This window comes from Acromyrmex echinatior, chromosome 12 (genome assembly GCF_024713525.1).
Source record: "Acromyrmex echinatior isolate Ae372 chromosome 12, ASM2471352v2, whole genome shotgun sequence".
Taxonomy (NCBI): domain Eukaryota; kingdom Metazoa; phylum Arthropoda; class Insecta; order Hymenoptera; family Formicidae; genus Acromyrmex; species Acromyrmex echinatior.
The window spans coordinates 9,012,194-9,030,507 of NC_141863.1; the positions used below are offsets into that span (position 1 = coordinate 9,012,194).

Genomic DNA, 18,314 nt, shown 5'->3' on the forward strand with positions numbered 1-18,314 from the left:
ACATTTTGCAATTTCCGCTCGAGAAACTTGTTTTAAGATGGAAGATTAAAATTATAGAATTGAGAATGAAAACGTTACGGTAGCTTCTTTATGATCTTACAAAGACGTTTATATTCCGAGTATACATGAATGGCGGATGATTTTAAAAAACGTAGTGGAATAAAAATACATTTTATTTTCACACCTTGATTCGCTAGAAAGTATATATACAGCATTTTTATCCTTAATCAATATCTTCATGTATGTATTTATATATTTATAGGTATGTTTATAAAACTAATGTGTAATATATTCAGAACAAGTAGGCAGAGCAATAACCCCACTGAAGGGCTGACGCGCTGTGTCACAAACTTTAAGGACAAGGCCACTCAGGAACGCATACCTACCTGTTCTATCTTATATATTCCTATACCTCACGCGCGCGCGCGTATTTGTATCTCGAGCAACATATAAGGGACGGAGCTAAAATGCGTACAGTATACACACATGCGCGCGTGCACGCACGCACGCACACGCAAGCACACACAGACACACACAGACACACATATTTATTCAATCAATCGTAAAGCTGATCGAGAAATTATATATAAGATGTCCCGATTAGAAATCATAGAAGAAAATGTACGACTGAAAGAAATGTGCGGTGCTTTTGAGAGATATGAATTCTTGTGGTATGCACGTATCTCTACATCTATGTCGCATCGCGTTATATCACGTTGAATCATATTAAATAATTAAGTACAATAGCGTATTTTATAACTTGATTCATGGAAAAGTTTAGAGAAAAAAATACATATTTGGAAACAGAGAATGACAAAACTGGTTGTCATTCTGTTCTCCGTTGTATCTTTTTTTTCTTAACTTGTATACTTATTGTGGAGTTACATTTGTTACTCATCGACAGATGTAAAAATTCGATAAAGTAGTTATAAAATCGTATGAACATTATGTTAAATGAGCGAATATTTCTGCATATTTCTCTGTTTCTCTCTTTTTCTCCTCCCCCCCCCTCCCTCCTTCTATTCGACATAATATATACAAATGATACCTCCGAGAGTAAATAATTCCAATTGAGTAGTAAATAATAAAATCGGAATCCCAAAATTAGTAAAAACCACATTATTACTTTGCTTAATTTTATGTTAGTGTTACTGCAATTTAAAAGACTATCGTCGACATATATATATATATATATATATATATATATATATATATATATATATATAATTATCCTTTATATTATGTCGTGACTTTTATGAAAACAATAAAAACGAGACATTTGATTATAGTTCGCAGATATAAAATCAATCTTAAAACATGGAATTTTGCATTTCTACTTTGTAGGACGATTTTGCAGCCACGTAGTATCGAAGTTGTGACTTTCCGAATTCTCATTAAAATCAATTTAATACAATATAAGTGAAACATCGTTACGGTACGGGTTTCACAGAAATTAATATTCAAAAGAGACGAAGAGATTTGATTGGACCGCTAACAAAACCCCAATATTTCTCATGATAATAAATTTCTCGTACAACGGGATGCAAAGCTCAATATGCATACATACGCGCGATAGATATAACATGACAATCAGAATTCAGCCCTTCAATGTTACTCTATACTCTGAATACCAATTCGAAGTTGTGTATGTATACTCGCACGTAACACACTCATGCACCATAAGTATCGTGTGTATGTGTATTTATATTTGTATCTGCGTGTATCTTTCCTCCCAAAAAATGATATCTCTCTTTTTCTCGAAGACGGAAACGTGGATATTATCGTATATTCGCGTTATTGAATCAACAATACTATCATATACACATATAAAGAGTCTCATCTCGCGTGTCCTTTTTTTTCTATTTTTGTTTATTTCGCGAAATTTTTGTTTTTTTCCTCCCCTCTGTACGTCATTGTGATTATCTAATATTTACAAGACGATCATTCGCGAGTCGTCCGTGATATCTTACAAATACAGCGGTAGAAAAGATCTTTTTTTTTTTGTTACAGTGAGAGTTATAAGCGCCTTCTCATAGATAACTTTTTGGGGCAGCGACAGAGCACTTTAGGTGACAAAACCTTCCTCCGATTCTTCCGTGTTTTTTTCATGTTCTATTGTTTCTAAGTGGCATATGAAGAGTCTGATGTATTTCTGTTTTCTTCTTTTTACTCTCGTTTCTTCGTTTTTTATTTCATTATTTAGCCTATGTGAGAAATTACGCGCTAAATTAGTAGCCGAAAAACGGGAATGCAACCAATCAGAGCACGATATCTCCCCAATTCCCTCCGCGTATTTCAGTTATTAGAAAAAATATTTACATTTTTCTTCTCTCTTCCTTTTTCTTTTGCACACATGCGACACATTACGAGAACGAAGCACTTGCACACACACGTTCTCTCATCGTAACCAAATTATGTGAGAACAGTAATAATACATAGACAACAGTAATAATACAAAACGTAATTTTTGAAAGATCGCGATATTAATATCACATTATCCGCGACAGTTTTAATACACGCCGAAGAATTCACTTTTCATTATGAAGTTTCAGAATATATCAAACAAATCGCGCAAAATTAAATTATCATACTTTTCAACATACCCAAAGTGTCTCTTAGAAAGTTTAGGTCTTGCCTTATCGGTGCCACACATACAATGATTAAATTGCTTAATACAAATGCTCTCTCTCTCTCTCTCTGTGTGTGTGTGTGTGCGCGCGCGCGCGCGCGCGTGTGTGTGTGTGCGCGCGTGTGTGTGTGTGTTAGATATAGCCAAGTTGTGTGTTTCACTGTCCTAATGAAGAAAAATTGCGTTTCTTTCATCTTCCTCTCAGTCCACTTTCAAAATTCTATTAATTATTTTTAGGCAGGCATATGTACAAATGTATTTTGTATTACATCTTGTCACTGCGATGTCGAAATGGGAAAGTTATTGACTTCCGTTTGTTCTAGAACTGATCCAGTCGGGCCGGTATACGATATACGCAATCTCATTCTTAATTGTGCCTAAGGAAAAAAGAGATCGTTGATTAGAAACAAAAAATCTCTTATTTTATATAATGCATTTTAGATAATGTATTGAAAACTGACTCTATTCATATTAGTCACTCTCAAAACTTGAGTTACTTGACCAGACGGCGGAATGACAGTACTTGACGGCGACAACATTTGTAATTGGAATGTCTGCAAACAAGAAATGCATTGGTTTGATATACGAAAAGTAATATCATAAGTGTGTGTGTGTGTGTGTGTGTGTGTGTGTGTGTGTGTGTGTATAGATAGATAGATAGATAGATAGTGTCTAACCCTAGGAACTGCTGCTTGAAATAAAAAATCGGTTAAAATAGTGCTTCCGGAATTTTGAGCCAACATAGTTATGACCAACAGATCGGAGATATCGGGCGGTCTTTCTAATTTGAACGTTATTTTGAGCCCTGATTTATCCAAGACCACCATACTTGGTAATTCTGTAACAACAATTATGATTATAATGATTTACACACTAATAAATGATATTATTTTAGATCCTGTGACGAACCATTTTGCACTGTCGGAGTACTGAGTAATCCATCTACTAAAAAGTTACTGTTATTAGTGGGACTGAACATCGGTGCAGATGATGCCTGCGGTTGAAGTGGTAACGTGGGAGCAACAGGCGTAGGCATATTCAAATCCAAACTTCCAAGCAAATCCAACAGGTCATTATTATGTGCTGCCGCGGTCGTATTCGATGAAGAATTTTTATTGGTCGTCGCCGGCATCGTCATTCCTACATCCGTAGTTCCAAGTAAATCTAAAAGTGCACTCTGTAAAATTGCAAAAAAAATTAAAGATATTAATAGACATCTTTTTTAAATTTATTTTTTGTTTTAATAAATATTTTATATTATTTATACCCTTCGTGATCACATTGGGATCAAAATGATCACAGAACGCATTTAACCAATAATTTTTTTGATAAAACGAAAAATGTGAATGCAGCAATCGGTTAACTCTGGAATCATTTTGACTCTTCTGTGTGATTATTATGGAACTTTTAAGTGTGATCACATTAAGATCAATAGAATCATTAAAAATCCTTTATGTTATATTATTCTTAGCTTATCATATATTTATAGTTTAAATGAAAATATATGTTGAAATTTTGGCTGCCATGTGTATCCAATTGAATACACATCTAAAATGCACACATTATCAATTTGAATATATGCATTTCTTACTTACTATCATTTATATAAAAGCCAAACACTTTGCATTAATTTTATATATTATATTATGAATTCTGTAAAAAGTAACTTGATCTACGATTTTTATTTGAAAAAAACATATTTTATTGAAAAATCTATTCTAATGTGAAAGATTTACTTAAAATTATATTATAGAGCTATTTCATCCATTTCTCACGATATTATTTATGTTTCTGAGCAACGTATACTAAACATTTGAAGGTCATATTTATGCTCTCAAGAAGCAATCATGATTGTAGGCATGTAGGTATAAGCAAAAAGATATTATTTGTTGCCATAAATTTTATATTACTTTTAAAGTTAAAAATGAATATAAATCCGCTCTGTCCTATTATAAAAACATTTTACAAATTCATCCAATGACGATAAATGCATATATTTTCACTGCATTTACATTTATATACGTGACGCAGATGCGTATGGATCTTTCACACACATGAGTCAAACATTCACAAATATTTTGAAAACATTAAATTCTAGGTCATATATATCAATTTAACATTTATTTTAACAAAGTTAGGCATAAAATAATAATATTGTGTCAAAGAATTGATTACAAAAGCCTGTGCGACAGTTGAGATGTTAAGAAAAGTATGCGCTTACTGAATCGGATGTAGTAGTGGCTGATTCCAGCATTGTGGACTTTTCGTCTTCCGGTTCTGGCTCACCATTCACCATGCCTATGATACCATTGGCCTGTGGTCGCGCGGTTTCCATCGGCGGCATTCTCTCGAGCAACGCGGGTCGCAGGTGATCATACTTTCGAAACAGCTGTGAAAACTCGATACCCCTCTGTTGTAATTCGATATGTAAATTGCTACCAAACGTATCTATGATTTGACAAATTTTCCTGTAATAACAGAACATTACACGAATATTGCAATTGTATACAAATAAAGATCTTTTACATAAATATTATATGGATAATCACGAATGAGATCGAAAGTGATACTAACTCGTGACCTTTCTGGAACCTCGTGCTTAATTTGGTAAGAGACAACAAAGTATACTGTTTTGTGATCACAGTGTTCTGCGGATTCCAGAGTAACCTCTGATATACGTCGATGACTTCGTCCTCTGTCAACTGATGAAGAAATTTAAGAAATTATTGAGTTATATTTTCATATATGTAATATATCCAGGAAAAGTGGCGAACAGCTTTTAAAAAAAATATAATCAATATAAAAAATTTGGTATTATTTAAATCTTTTCCGTCTTTTCATATAAGTACGTACTATAGAATTGGCCGATTTTGAATCGAAGTTCCGATTAATCACATGAATCAATTCATAAATAAGTCGATTTTTACAATTTTTTTACAAATTTTACAATTTTTACAATGAGTTGCCGGTTGTCATCCGTTCTCTTGTCTCATCATCTTCTTTTTTTTTTAAGGCATCATAAATAAGTTTTAAATTCTTCAACACACATCCATCAGAGGTAGCTAGGATAAATCTTATCTTAATTATTTACATGCGCACAGTTTTAAAAGTAATGTAAAAATGTATTAAACATGGTACCTGAGGGTCAATATTTTTTATATAATTTGTTGACATTCAAAAAATACCAAAATTTATAATAAAACTTTTCATACATTTTAAATAAAACGTTTCGGTATTTATTTTTCAGTTTAAATGCTTGGAATTGAATTTTTGCTCCAAGTACTAACGAACCATTAAATGTAAAATAATTATTCTCCCTTTGCTCTGACCAATTTTACTAATCTACGCCCACTTGTATATGCGTCCGAGATTGCATTAATAAAATACAAAAAAAAATCGAAAGAATTGGTTCAAATTATTCAATTAATATATATTCAAATCGGCTTTCAATTTGAATTGATTCATTGATGAATCGGAAACGAATCAATTGATTTTTTAACCATCCTTAGTAAATATCACAGTTGCTATAATTGAACTTACATTGATTGGAGACTCGGCGTCCTCCGACGGTGGACTGTATAACAATAGATCGCCGTATTCGCCAATGCACCATGTGGCAACTTGCGCCAAAGGCTGTTTATCGGATGTGTCTTTTTCTAATGCGCGCCACAACGCACTAACGGCGTATCCCTGCTGTGACTGCGTCTCCGAAATTAATTGTATTGTACACGCCACTACGTCATCTCGCACGTAATTACCAGCCTGAAAATTAAAAAAAAAAAAAAGATTTGAATCTCGACAATTCTGTCCATATATTTCGCCGTATTATAAATCCGTAAAAATACACACCGCGACGAGTACTTTGAAGAGAGTCTCGAGATGCCAGCGTTTGTTCGGAGCAAATCTCTCAGCAGACATAACGATATTGCTGCTGCATTGAGCCTTAAATTCGGGATCGGCACGTTCCAAAAATAAAAGCAATTCCTTCATCATATTCCTGATATTGTTAGAATTGACGAGCGCAAAGCTTAGTTCCATCGCACGCCTTCTAATCGATACGTCTGGGTCTTTCAGGCATTCCTAAAATACGCCGAGAGAATATTAATCGCAATGAATAACCTTATCTTCAGCTTAAAAAAGAAAATCTGTAAGTGTGAATATTTTACTAGAATTGTCGATCGATGCCTCTGCACCGCGCTGGTATCCACGTAAACTGTCTTCAATAATGTATTCAGAGCCACGTATCTGATATTTTTGTCGTTATTCAATAAAAATCTGCCCAGTATGTTGACCGCTAAGACTCGAAGCCCGCTTTCCGACTTAATGTCCATGATCGATAAAACCGTCTCGTAGAGTATCGTATTACCGACGTTTTTGCTGGTTTCCGTATTAGTGGCAACTTGAGCAAGAATGTCATTCATAGCTTCGGATGCGTCGATGTCGTTACGTCCCAGAATACGTAGAAGACGCAGTATCTTCACCTGAAGAAACGGATCCGATACTCCGGATACGTCGTGCTCGGGCGAATATCCAGCTAAGATTAGGTTCTTCAAGATTCTAACAAGGTTTGGCACGATCTGCAATAGAACCTTCCACTGCTTAATTTCGTAGAAACTTAATTTGACTATTAACAACGATTACAAGAAATAAGATCGACGGAACAAGTCGTTGCGAGATAATATACATACTTTTATGTAGTATAAATAAGCACCATTTATCATCTTAAAATAATATTCAAATACCCTGATTTCAATTATGTAAGAGCAATTCTCTCTCTCTCTCTCTCTTTCTGATTACATTATTAAAAATCAATATAAGCTATTTGTAACGTAAGTATTGCAGATTTAGTTGAATATGTGATAAAAAATAATAGATAACTCGATGTCTATAACCATTCTCAATTTCTGAGATAAACATGCAACTGTAGTAAATAATGTCATCATAGTAATTACTGATGTTACGTAATTATTACTATACTAATATCTCTAAAACATATCTAACATATCTAACTACCTTGATCGATAAAAAATTCATATAAAAGATTGTATATCTACAAATGCAATATAGATGATTTGATACTTCAATTATAAAAAAAAATAGCATGGCAAAGCAGATAACATTGATTTATATTCTCATTCCAATATCTATTTCGAACAAAGTAAAAGAAAAGAATGAAGTCCGTGAGTAATAAACATACATGCAAGAATACAGAAGAACCTTTATATGCATATTACCTCACGATGGCCGCATTCCTAAGAAAGACAAAAATAATCAACGCTTATATACGTATACTTATGTAATAAATTTGAAGATTTAACCATGTTAAATTTCGTCAAAACATATTGCATGATTGTCTTATTATACATTCTATTATTTTTTATTTTTATATTATTTATTTTAGTTGTTTGGAAAAAAGAAATAAGAAGAATATAGAAGAGAAACTCGCCCGTTTGTTTATATCAATGAAACAAACTGTTTAGAATCTATTTAAAGCAAACCTGTATTAAAAATGTAAATGAACACAAAATGTAAATGTAAATGAAGACAAATGTGTTTTCAATTTCATATTGTATTGATGTAAAATGCAGGAAAGTACTTGTTTTCCTCCTAATATAATTATACAATAGATTAATATAATTATATAATAGACTCATAAAGATCCATTAATGCGTAATATACGAGAGCAAGTCAATAAATTTTTAGAAAAACATAGTAAAACACATTTTTTTTTGATCGATTCATTTTTATTTCTCAACATAGTCTCTTTTCAGCTCGATACACTTGATTCAACGATTCTTTAATTCTTTTTCAAGTCGTCCGAATAATATGATTTATCCAACCCTTTCAAAATAAGTCTCTGTTTCGACGATGAGCTGTTCTCTGGTGATGAATCTCTTTCCTCCGAACTATTTCTTCAGGTTTGGAAACAGGAAATAGTCGCAGGGGGCTAAATTTGGCGAATATGCTGGATGGGGAAGTAATTCGTAGCGAAATTCATTGAATTTGGCCATCGATGCCGGGCATGTGTGAACCCGTGCATTGTCTTGATGGAAGAGCACTTTCTTCTTCAAATGGGGGCGTTTTTTCTTTAAAATATTAAAACGGTCTAATAAGGCTGCGTAGTTATCGCCATTGATCGTTTGCTTCGACGGAAGGTAATCGACATGAATTATACCGTGTGCATCCCAAAAAATTGTGACCATCACCTTTCCGACCGACTTCACGTCGCCTTCTTCGAAGCTGATTTACTGGGTGAAATCCATTGTTTTGACTGTTCCTTCGTCTCGGATGTGAAGTAATGGGATCCATATTTCGTAGTAATGAATCGACGCAGAAATTCATCTGGATTATGTTGAAACATCTCCAAACATTATTTTGAAATCGTCATACGGTCGCGCTTATGGTCCACAGTGAGCAAACGCGACACCCATCTTGCCGATGGCTTTTTCATACTCAATTGTTCGTGCAAAATTGAAATCACTGTGTGAAATCAATGTGATGCCTGTGGCCTCAACAAGCTCGCGCACTTGTCGATCAGTCAAAACAATATCGTGGACTTTATCGATGATTTCTGATGTAGCAGCCTCAATTGGACGTCTCGAACGAGGTGCATCACATGTAGATGTACGATCACGTTTAAATTCATTCACCCAATTGTATACAGTCGCAAACGCTGGTGTAGATGTACTATGAACATTATCCAACTCGGCTTTGATTTCTTTCGGCATTAAACCTTTCATATAGATGTATACCAGATGCAACCTTTCATGTAGATGTTTGATCACTGCAAACTCATTTTTTTCCATTTTGCAAAAAATATTAAGGTTGTTCACTTTAATTGTCTACAGAAATGAAACCACGCGATGAATTCCGCTCAAAATTTGACAGTAATCAGCTGAAAGATACTTGTCAAAAAGTAATGACGTGACACTGCGAGTGTCTTCTGACAGATTTTCTAAGAACTTATTGACTTGCCTTCGTAAAATAAAATAAAATAAAATAAAATAAAATAAAATAATTCTTTCGTACCCGTACAAGATTAAGACTACATTCTTTTCCATCACTATTGCTAATATGATAATTAGCCAGCAAACAATTAAGTTTCTAACAGGTAATTCCACTAAGCACTCTCTAGATACTCTTTTTACTAGCGGGCTTCTCTACTATCATACATATGTATACCTAACTTGATGTATGTATCAGCCATACTAGATAAATCATACAACAGTCAATCGGTTATGTAATAATGCAACACTATGACTCGGACGGATAGATTTACGACACCAAATTGTCTCTTATGGAATCTATCTTATGAATCCTGTTCTAGAGCTAATGTATGTCGTACGTGTATCAAACGAGTATCTCTTAGGTATACCTTTTTGAAATGATTCAGTGTGTCAATGCTGTTCTCGCACATCTCCGTGATGAGAGTGACGCCAGTGATGAGGACCCCGTGATTCTTCTCGGTGATCAGGCTGCGAGTGGCCGGCAAAAACATCTCCATCAACTCCGGCACGCGTCTGATAATCCGAAAGGCACAAAGCGCCGCTTTCTTTCGGATGTACGCGTTCGGCGATTTCATCAATCTCTCTACTTCAGATGCCAGATCCCTTGCCATTTCCGGCGACGCGATCGCACCGAGGGTACACAATGCCAAACCAATGACGAACTGTGTAGAACTGTTCAGGTCACTGTACAAACAGAATCAGGAAGAAAAATTGCATCGAAAATTTGTTCTCTTGTTCGAAAATATAAAGGTCGTATTCAGGAACGCGTTTTTATCGATAAAAGTGCGCGCCCTTTTATCTCTGAAATTTTATATATATGTATATGTATGCATATAGCATGTTAGCGCGCTAACATTCTTGTTACAAGCGCGTTCTGAATATAACCAGAGTGTCATCGAAAACATTTGGCAGCATCCGAAGCGACGTTACTTTTTTAGACAATTTGTGATTAAGAGATGTACGTCTTGCCGCTCGTCTAGTAACAGCATGGCTCCCAAGTAACCAATTCGTTTGTCAGTGAATCTGGGCGAAGCGATGAGCTTCAAACATTCCAATTGACCAAAATGCGCCGGATACCTGAAGTGTATCATTAACACGTCACACTTATCCTCTCAATGATGTTGAATCATGTCGCAACACTCAGTTTTGCTACAACGCAACGATACAACTCAAAAATCGTTATTCATTGCATGCAAAAGAGAGCAGAAACAAAAGAAAAATAGAAATTAAGAACATACTTTTGTTCTTCTATGATGAGTTTATTACACCAAAATATATTTCTTCTTTTCTGGAAAATGTCTTTTTTTTAGTTGTATCATTGCTGTAGCAAAAATGAGCGAGAATAATATAGTTAGTAATACAGTTTGATACAAACCCCAGCATATGAATATACAATAGCTTAGCGATGTTACGGCATCTCCACACGCTATCTTCTTCCCTAAACGTTGAACGAATATATGCGCATTCCTTATTCACAACTGTCCTCTCTTCCGCAGCTGTTCGTGCAGCCCGTATTTGTCTGATCAGATCCCTCAGCCGCGTTGGCGCAGGCATTCTAACTGTCGAGACTTTCAAAATGTGAAAAAGTCATCAGTATAAATTGACACTATTTTTGGCAACTGCTGATTCCGCTTGTATGTAACTTCATCAGAAGATTATTGCAAGATAAAAAAACGCATCATTTTTTGAAATCAATATGGCCAAAGTACCATTTCCATTACTTAAACATTCATTTTGCTTAAGATGTAAAAATGAAAATCTTTGTTTACATTTTTAAAACAATTCATCTTCAATGTGTGTGAGAAACAGAGATAGTAAATAGGCGAAATCAGATGTTCCAATGATTAGCTATTATAGCCATTGTGAGTCAATTGAATTAACAATACACCTACCTCTTTCCACAGCCTCATTGAAAGCCTGCTTTATGGAGGCCATGTTAAAGGCTGGGTTAAACCTGAAAAAGTACACACCCATGCTATTTTATGACTGTTAGCACCCCTACCTGCTGAACCTACTTATCGTGCAATGACACTTGTATTATACTCTGCCTAACCTTACTTTTGCAATCAATTTCATATTTTACAGTGTAAGAAAGGAATGAGGATAAAAGTTGTGTCTCAGTAAGTCATATTCACATTAGGGAACAGATACATACAGCTTTGACCATGATAAGTATAAAGCAATTTATTGCATTTTCTAGAAAAAGGTAATAAAAACCAAAGGAGGATTAATAAAATATTAAAATTGTTGTAAAAATAAATATTAATTTTCAATAAAGTCTTTTAGAACGTTTTACATTAATTTGTGGGAATGCTTTATAAGTTTACTTTTGGCCAAAGCTGCATTTCATATAATCAAAAATATAAAAATGATAAACTAATAAATGTTGTCATAGATTCTGTTTTTCCAATGCTTATGACCATGTTAGAGATGAAAATAATGATTAGTTTTTCTTTTACAGTCTCATTTCTGCTCAAATGAAAATTATCCCAAATAATTATCCACACACATATACGAGTGGGATTATGCATTACCCATGTTCTGAGGCATTCATCGTTTCTCCACTTGGACTGTCAACTTGTGCCAAATTTCACAACGAAAACCAAGCGCAGACGAATACAAAACACGAACTCTGCTATCCTCCTAATAGACACAGGACGACAATAATATTATGAAAAATGTTAGTATTGTATATAATGTTAATAAATTACATCAACCTAAACTAGAATGTACGTACATTAAAGAATAATTGATCTTGTAGTTCATAAGCCTTCTATAGAATGAAATACTGTTTAACGCTTTGCCCTATTTCAGAAAGACACCTTGCAACTCTTGACAATTCACTTTGCATATCACCTTTACAAATTATTTTCTATTTAAAATTTGTAATCACTTGAAAGATATATTCTTATCATTGCAAGACAATTGTACATTGAAATTAACATACAAGTGCATGATTATATTTGTCTTTAATCACTTGATTGTGCATCAAGAAACATAAAAAAGACAGATGAATTTTATAAATCCTATAAAATCAGATTTTGTATTAAATATTTAATTTAACCAAATTAAGCAAACTTTTAGAAAAATCTATTCGATATTTCGGCTCATTTCTATTAATGTAGATTAACTTTAATCCAACCCAGATTTGTGCAAATCCACTAAAGTCGAAAAAACAATTACTTTTTACCGTTTTTTATTTTTTCCTAGTTGTAAAAATTAGAAAAAAGATAAAGAAATTGGACAAATCAGGTTAAATGAAATGTTCCTGTATGACAAATTTTTACATGAGATTATTTATCCACATAATTTTGTAATCACTGCACGCGTGATTTACATATCAAAGAGTCGAAACACTTATCACATTACTAAGTACTGTTGATACTGACACTGAATAAATTTATTGTATACGTGATAGCTCTTCTGGTGATAGCTCTCTTATAGACATTCCATACCTATTTTCTTCAGAGTTTAAATTCATTTAAATTGTTGGAAAGATAAAAAGTAAAATAAACTGAGATTAAAGTTAATTTATGTTTATAAAAATGAGCCCGTTTCTATACCAATGTAATTTAATTTTAATCTTTTCCTACTGATTCAACTGATTCAATTTTCTTTTTTAGTTTTAAGAATTAGAAAAAGACGAAAAATAATTTTAATAACCTAGTTCAATTGACTCATTTTTTTGAATTTTTAGAACTGGAAAGAGATATAAAAAAGATTAAAATTAAACTAGGTACATTAGTATAGAAACGTGCATAAGTGGCTAATAGATTTTTTTTCAAAAATGATGAAAAGTGAAAAAGAGGACTGACAGCTGTGTCGCGCGGAATACAATTGTACGTTCTATTTAAACTTGAGCTGCTTTATTAAATTTGTGTCAACGGAGAAGACGGAATAAAAAAGGGAAGTAGCTCCAAAGTGCTTTCTGAAATAAGTCATAAATCAGTTTCCGAGATCTGTGGACACTCGGCAGGAACGTGAAGGACGTACCGATGTCGGAATGTATATCGGCGGATCGCGGGAGACACGATAACGATTTAACTGGAGCGTGATGTCACTAGCTCGTATTAGAATCTCGGCGACGTTGCAAAACACGAGTAGCTTATATATATATCAAAAAAAAAAGAGAAAGAAAAAAGAAAAAATATAGGGAGAAGAGCCACGAAGACAATCGCCGAGAGTCAACCAAGACATTAGTTCGCGGCTGTCAAACATCGAAGCTCGGAAGTCCACCAGAGTCCGCCGCAAATCCGTTCGGAAGCGCGCCCTGAACTTAGCCGCAATTCGCAAGTCCGTGAACGGTCCACAAGTCTGCCGTGAACGTCGCCGCGTCGAATTTGTCGGGGAGCCAACGACTTCCTGCGTGACGTGTTGCCGCGTGCGAGAACGTGCACGCGGCACGATGACGAGGACAGACGTCGACGACACGAAATAATTGGGAACACGGGTATTATCGCGCTCTGCTCCTAAAACGAAGCCAACGTTCACACTCTGCGTGTTTACATTACGCTGAACGACGCTGAACGAACAACACTGAAGCCTTAGTTGGAACGGCCGGAGTTGGAGCGACCACCGTTAAAATGCGAATCCTCGGCAAGCGTGAACCGTGCGCCCTCATGTTCCGATCGAGGTGCTCGAAACGCCAACCGTCGTCCGACGTACCGTTTATCCGTCCGGGTGCTCGACCCGAGACTCGAGACGACGACGACGACGGCGACTACGTGAATACGTACCGTGCGGCGCCGTCGAGTCCCGTGAAGGCGGAGACTAGTCGCTAGTTCGTGGCCGCGAGCCCCATGAATGTAGCTCTGCTTGCGGCCAAGTCTCTACCCACACGGATCACACACACACACACACACACACATCACACACACGCGCGCGCGCACACACACCACTTGCACACACTAGCGCTCTTAGACACTCTGACCAACTCTGACCAACAGGCTAACCCCAGCTATCCGCCCGCGTAATACTACACGATACCAAGCTGTTTTTTCTCTCTTTTTCCTTTTCTCTTTTTGTCCTCACCCCTCTCACTCTCTCTTTCTCTCACTCACTCACACTCTCTCTTTTTCTCCCCCTCTCCTTTTCCCTCCTCTCTCTCTCACTCTCTCTCTCTCTGTCTGCCTCGTCAACCACAGATCTGACAGATCGCGCGGAATTTCGTTAATTTCGTGTCGTGTTAGTGCGCCACGACGGGAAGATTCAAAAATGGCCGCTGCCGTCGTCATCATAGTAAAAAGATTACATGGTGTGCTCAGTTTGCAAGCGTCTCTCTCTAATTCTTTGTCTTCTCGCTTGTTCGGTGACCGTTAGTAATCTCAGTTTAGCCAATCTTCGATCTGTTTTCTGTCCCTGCACTAGATTGCACTAGCACTCTCTTTCTCACTTTCAACAAATATTACAATAAATATATGTATACCTATCTCATTTCAAATTCCAAAAATGTACACTAGTTCAGTTATAGAAAAACAGACCTCTTAAAGCCTATTCTACAATGTGCTTTTTATTTCCTATTTCTCGCTTTTTGTTATTTATTGTATCTTGCCTTTTTACTTCTTATTCCGTTTTTCGTTTTCTGTTGCTCGAGATAAACGTTAACGAACTTCAGAAGAAACAGAAAACACATATCAAGAAATATAATTGTTGATAAAACGATCACAAAGAAGAAAAAAGCAAGAAATAAGAAACAAAGAGCACATTGTGGAATAATCATAAGCCTGTTCTACAATGTGCTTTTTGTTTCCTGTTTCTTGCCTTTTGTTATTTTTTACATATTGTCTTTTTGCTTCTTATCCGGTTTTTTGTTTTTTATCGCCCGAGATAAAAATTAACGAACTTCGAAAGAAACAAGAAATACGTAGCAAAAAATATAATTGTTGATAAAACGGTCTCAAAGGAGAAAAAAGGTGAAAAACAAGAAACAGGAAACAAAGAGCACATTGTAGAATAGGCTTTATGTCCGTTTCCACCAATGTAGATTAACTTTAATCTCGATTTAACTTACTCTTTGTCTTTTTCTAGTTCTGAAGATTAGAAAACGAAGAATAAGTTGAATCGAGATTAAAGTTAATCTACATTGGTGGAAATGAGCATTAGTTGTTATCTTCGTCGCACGCACATCATTTAGGTTCGGTTTCTTTTTATCATGCACTATCTAGTACTACCAACGTTTGTTGCATATTCCTACCCCCAGAGAGAATCGAGGGAAAGTGAAGTGGACTCATCCGAAAGCCGCCATTTACAGTGTTGAAATGAGTAGGAGATATGGTAGGAACGTGATGGAACATACGGTACTGCACACACTAGTATTGTATGTATGATATATTGGGTCATCTAAAAAATATCCGCGGTACTTTGTCACTAGATATATGACCATCAACACACATCTAGTGACAAAAACCGCGGATACTTTTTAGATGACCCAATATAATACACACCCATGCACATTTGCGGAAGTGCACTATAAATGGCGGAACCAATCAGAGAAGAAAGACACTCTCCGCTCTACTCTTCCTTGATTCTCTCTCTCTGTTCTACTCTAATTTCTATTTACTTTAACGCGTTCATTTGAGTGAATAGGAGCTATAATAGGAATTAAAACACATTTCAGAAATATATACTCAAAATATCTTTTTTTAGAATTTTTCATATATATGAATTCTGAAATATTGTGCGTAAGATTATAAACAAATTTGAGATATTTTCTTAACAGTTATAAAATAATATAGAAATTCTAAACATTCAGAATTTTTTTATATGCGAAATATAAAATATTTTAAGATTCGTATAATTTTCTATAATCGTATATATATGGACATATTTTATATATAATTATATTGTGATGTCTATATATATACAATTATATACGAAACGTTTCTTCCCGGATAAATTAACAAATCGATACATAAATATAAATAAATAAATAAGTACAAAATACCAACAGTACTTATAACAGTACTTATAGCTCAGCAGAATCTTCAGGGCACCTACGGAATTATTCCGTTTTTTAGAAAACACAATAAAAATCTAGGAAATAATTGAATAACTCCAATAGGAATCCATTTCAAATAATTTCATAATACTTACTCTAATAAACTCTTAAAATCACATTTGACACTTGCTTGACAGTTGATGCTCCACGGTTCGAAATGAAGAGAGACAAGGACACATAGCGGGATCTGACCATAGTATAAGAATATACAGTAGGGATATGCAGCATCGGCATCTTTGATCTTTTTCAAATGAGTTTTCAAAGGGTTTATTACGGTTCTTTAGACGAAGTGAAAATTACAAAAATGAGCAAATCTCACTAGATGTTAAGAGATTCAATGAAATTATAAATATTCTAGTAAATTCGATTCACTTTCGTAATTTTTACTCATTTCAAAAAAGTCCCCATAATAAATCCCCATATCTTTGGTCCGCCATATCTTTGGTGATCAAATACAGTATCAATAGTATTAGGAACCACCGCCTATACTCAACAAAAAAAGGAGATAAAAAAAAATCTTAATTTTTTAGAATCTTCCATCAAATCGATTAGATACATCCCCGCACAGTCACGTTGCTTCATAAAATTAATTGTTGTAATCAGCTATTCAGGAGACATGCTAATGTCTCGTCACTAGGCAAGCGCAGTCATAGCGCGATTTCACAGACTTCTATTATAACATTAGACTGCTAGCTCCTTACTTTTCCTATTGTCAGATAGTATGTATTACTCGTGACACATGCGCATTGTAAAACCGCGCATACGCAGAACACCATATGTTATTAGATCATCTAAAAATATCCGCGGTTTTTTGTCACTAGATGTGTGTTGATGGTCATATATCTAGTGACAAAGTACCGCGGATACTTTTTAAATGACCCAATACTTTTATATACTCAAAGGCCCATATTCATAGTCAAAGTTCAAGGCAGCGCTTAAAGCCGGTTTTACATTAGTTGCAAGCCGATCGCAAGTTTGTTGCGACAGCCAATCTGAAGCTTGCATTTTGAAATCAACTCTTCATATTGGCTGTCGCAACAAACTTGCTATCGGCTTGTAACTAATATAGAACCGGCTTAAGCGCTGCCTTGAATTTTGACTATGAATACGGGTTTTCGAGTATATAAAAGTCATCTTGATCAAGATTGTCTTAGTCAATCAAGATTGTCTTAAGATCGTGAGGAGCTTCGCACGCATAGAAAGAACAAAGAACAGAGAACAAGAATTTCAACCTATCAGAAACTGTGTATTCCACAATACATGATTTCTAATAGGTTGAAATTCTTATTCTTTGTTCCCTATTTCTTTTATTGTGCGGAGCCTCTAACAATTCATAGTCACGAAATAAGACGACATTCGAAAAAAAGTTCTTCCTTAAGGAATTCTTGTTTGATTTAAAATCGTCTTGACGAAGATGGTTTTAAGATTGAACTTATTTGATTTTCGGCTGTTTCCGTAGTATTTCCATTAGATTCTCGAAATAGAAATACTGCATTTGAGAAGTATAATTTTACGAAATGTTTAATAATTTTTTGTATGATTAGACTGTGATTATGGATTCCGACTTTAAGTGTGTTCCCTGATAAAAAAATTTCGTTGAAATTATTCCATGTTCGTTTTATTTTTTACATTTTAGCGAAACTTATTAACATTTTAGCGAAATTGTTGATTGAAAATTTAT

The 18,314-nt window shown here is 35.0% G+C and overlaps 1 protein-coding gene and 1 long non-coding RNA gene across 9 annotated transcripts; one reads left to right on the forward strand and one right to left on the reverse strand.

Annotated features, from left to right (window-relative positions):
* Positions 1 to 155: 155 nt before the first annotated feature.
* AP-1gamma (adaptor protein complex 1, gamma subunit) lies at positions 156 to 15,067 on the reverse strand. 8 transcript variants are annotated; one of them, XM_087411868.1, is made up of 17 exons: positions 14,701 to 15,065; positions 12,374 to 12,492; positions 12,171 to 12,279; positions 11,529 to 11,590; positions 11,012 to 11,204; positions 10,567 to 10,713; positions 10,005 to 10,320; positions 7,864 to 7,881; positions 6,796 to 7,206; positions 6,479 to 6,709; positions 6,170 to 6,391; positions 5,204 to 5,331; positions 4,851 to 5,097; positions 3,539 to 3,806; positions 3,307 to 3,467; positions 3,091 to 3,183; positions 156 to 3,006 (listed from the first exon to the last, which is right to left on the reverse strand). In XM_087411868.1, exons 3-17 carry the CDS (start codon positions 12,188 to 12,190, stop codon positions 2,905 to 2,907), a joined length of 2,619 nt encoding a protein of 872 aa, XP_087267994.1. In that variant the 5' UTR covers positions 12,191 to 12,279; positions 12,374 to 12,492; positions 14,701 to 15,065; the 3' UTR covers positions 156 to 2,904. The 8 variants fall into 8 exon arrangements, with proteins under 8 accessions (XP_087267994.1, XP_087267992.1, XP_087267995.1 ...); XM_087411866.1 differs by having other exon boundaries at positions 14,373 to 15,065; XM_087411869.1 differs by lacking the exon at positions 14,701 to 15,065 and adding an exon at positions 13,630 to 14,366.
* Positions 11,592 to 12,358, forward strand: LOC147907807 (uncharacterized). The gene is made up of 2 exons (XR_015546922.1): positions 11,592 to 11,756; positions 12,098 to 12,358. It is a non-coding gene; the product is annotated as an uncharacterized LOC147907807 (long non-coding RNA).
* Positions 15,068 to 18,314: the final 3,247 nt, after the last annotated feature.

Excerpts from the sequence above, each read along its gene's own strand:
- AP-1gamma (XM_087411868.1), bottom strand. The coding sequence starts at position 12,190 with ATGAATGCCTCAGAACATGG. Across the intron at positions 11,591-12,170 it reads ATGAATGCCTCAGAACATGG|GTTTAACCCAGCCTTTAACA; the intron begins GTAATGCATAAT and ends GTACTTTTTCAG. Across the intron at positions 5,098-5,203 it reads AGGTTCCAGAAAGGTCACGA|GAAAATTTGTCAAATCATAG; the intron begins GTTAGTATCACT and ends CTGTTATTACAG.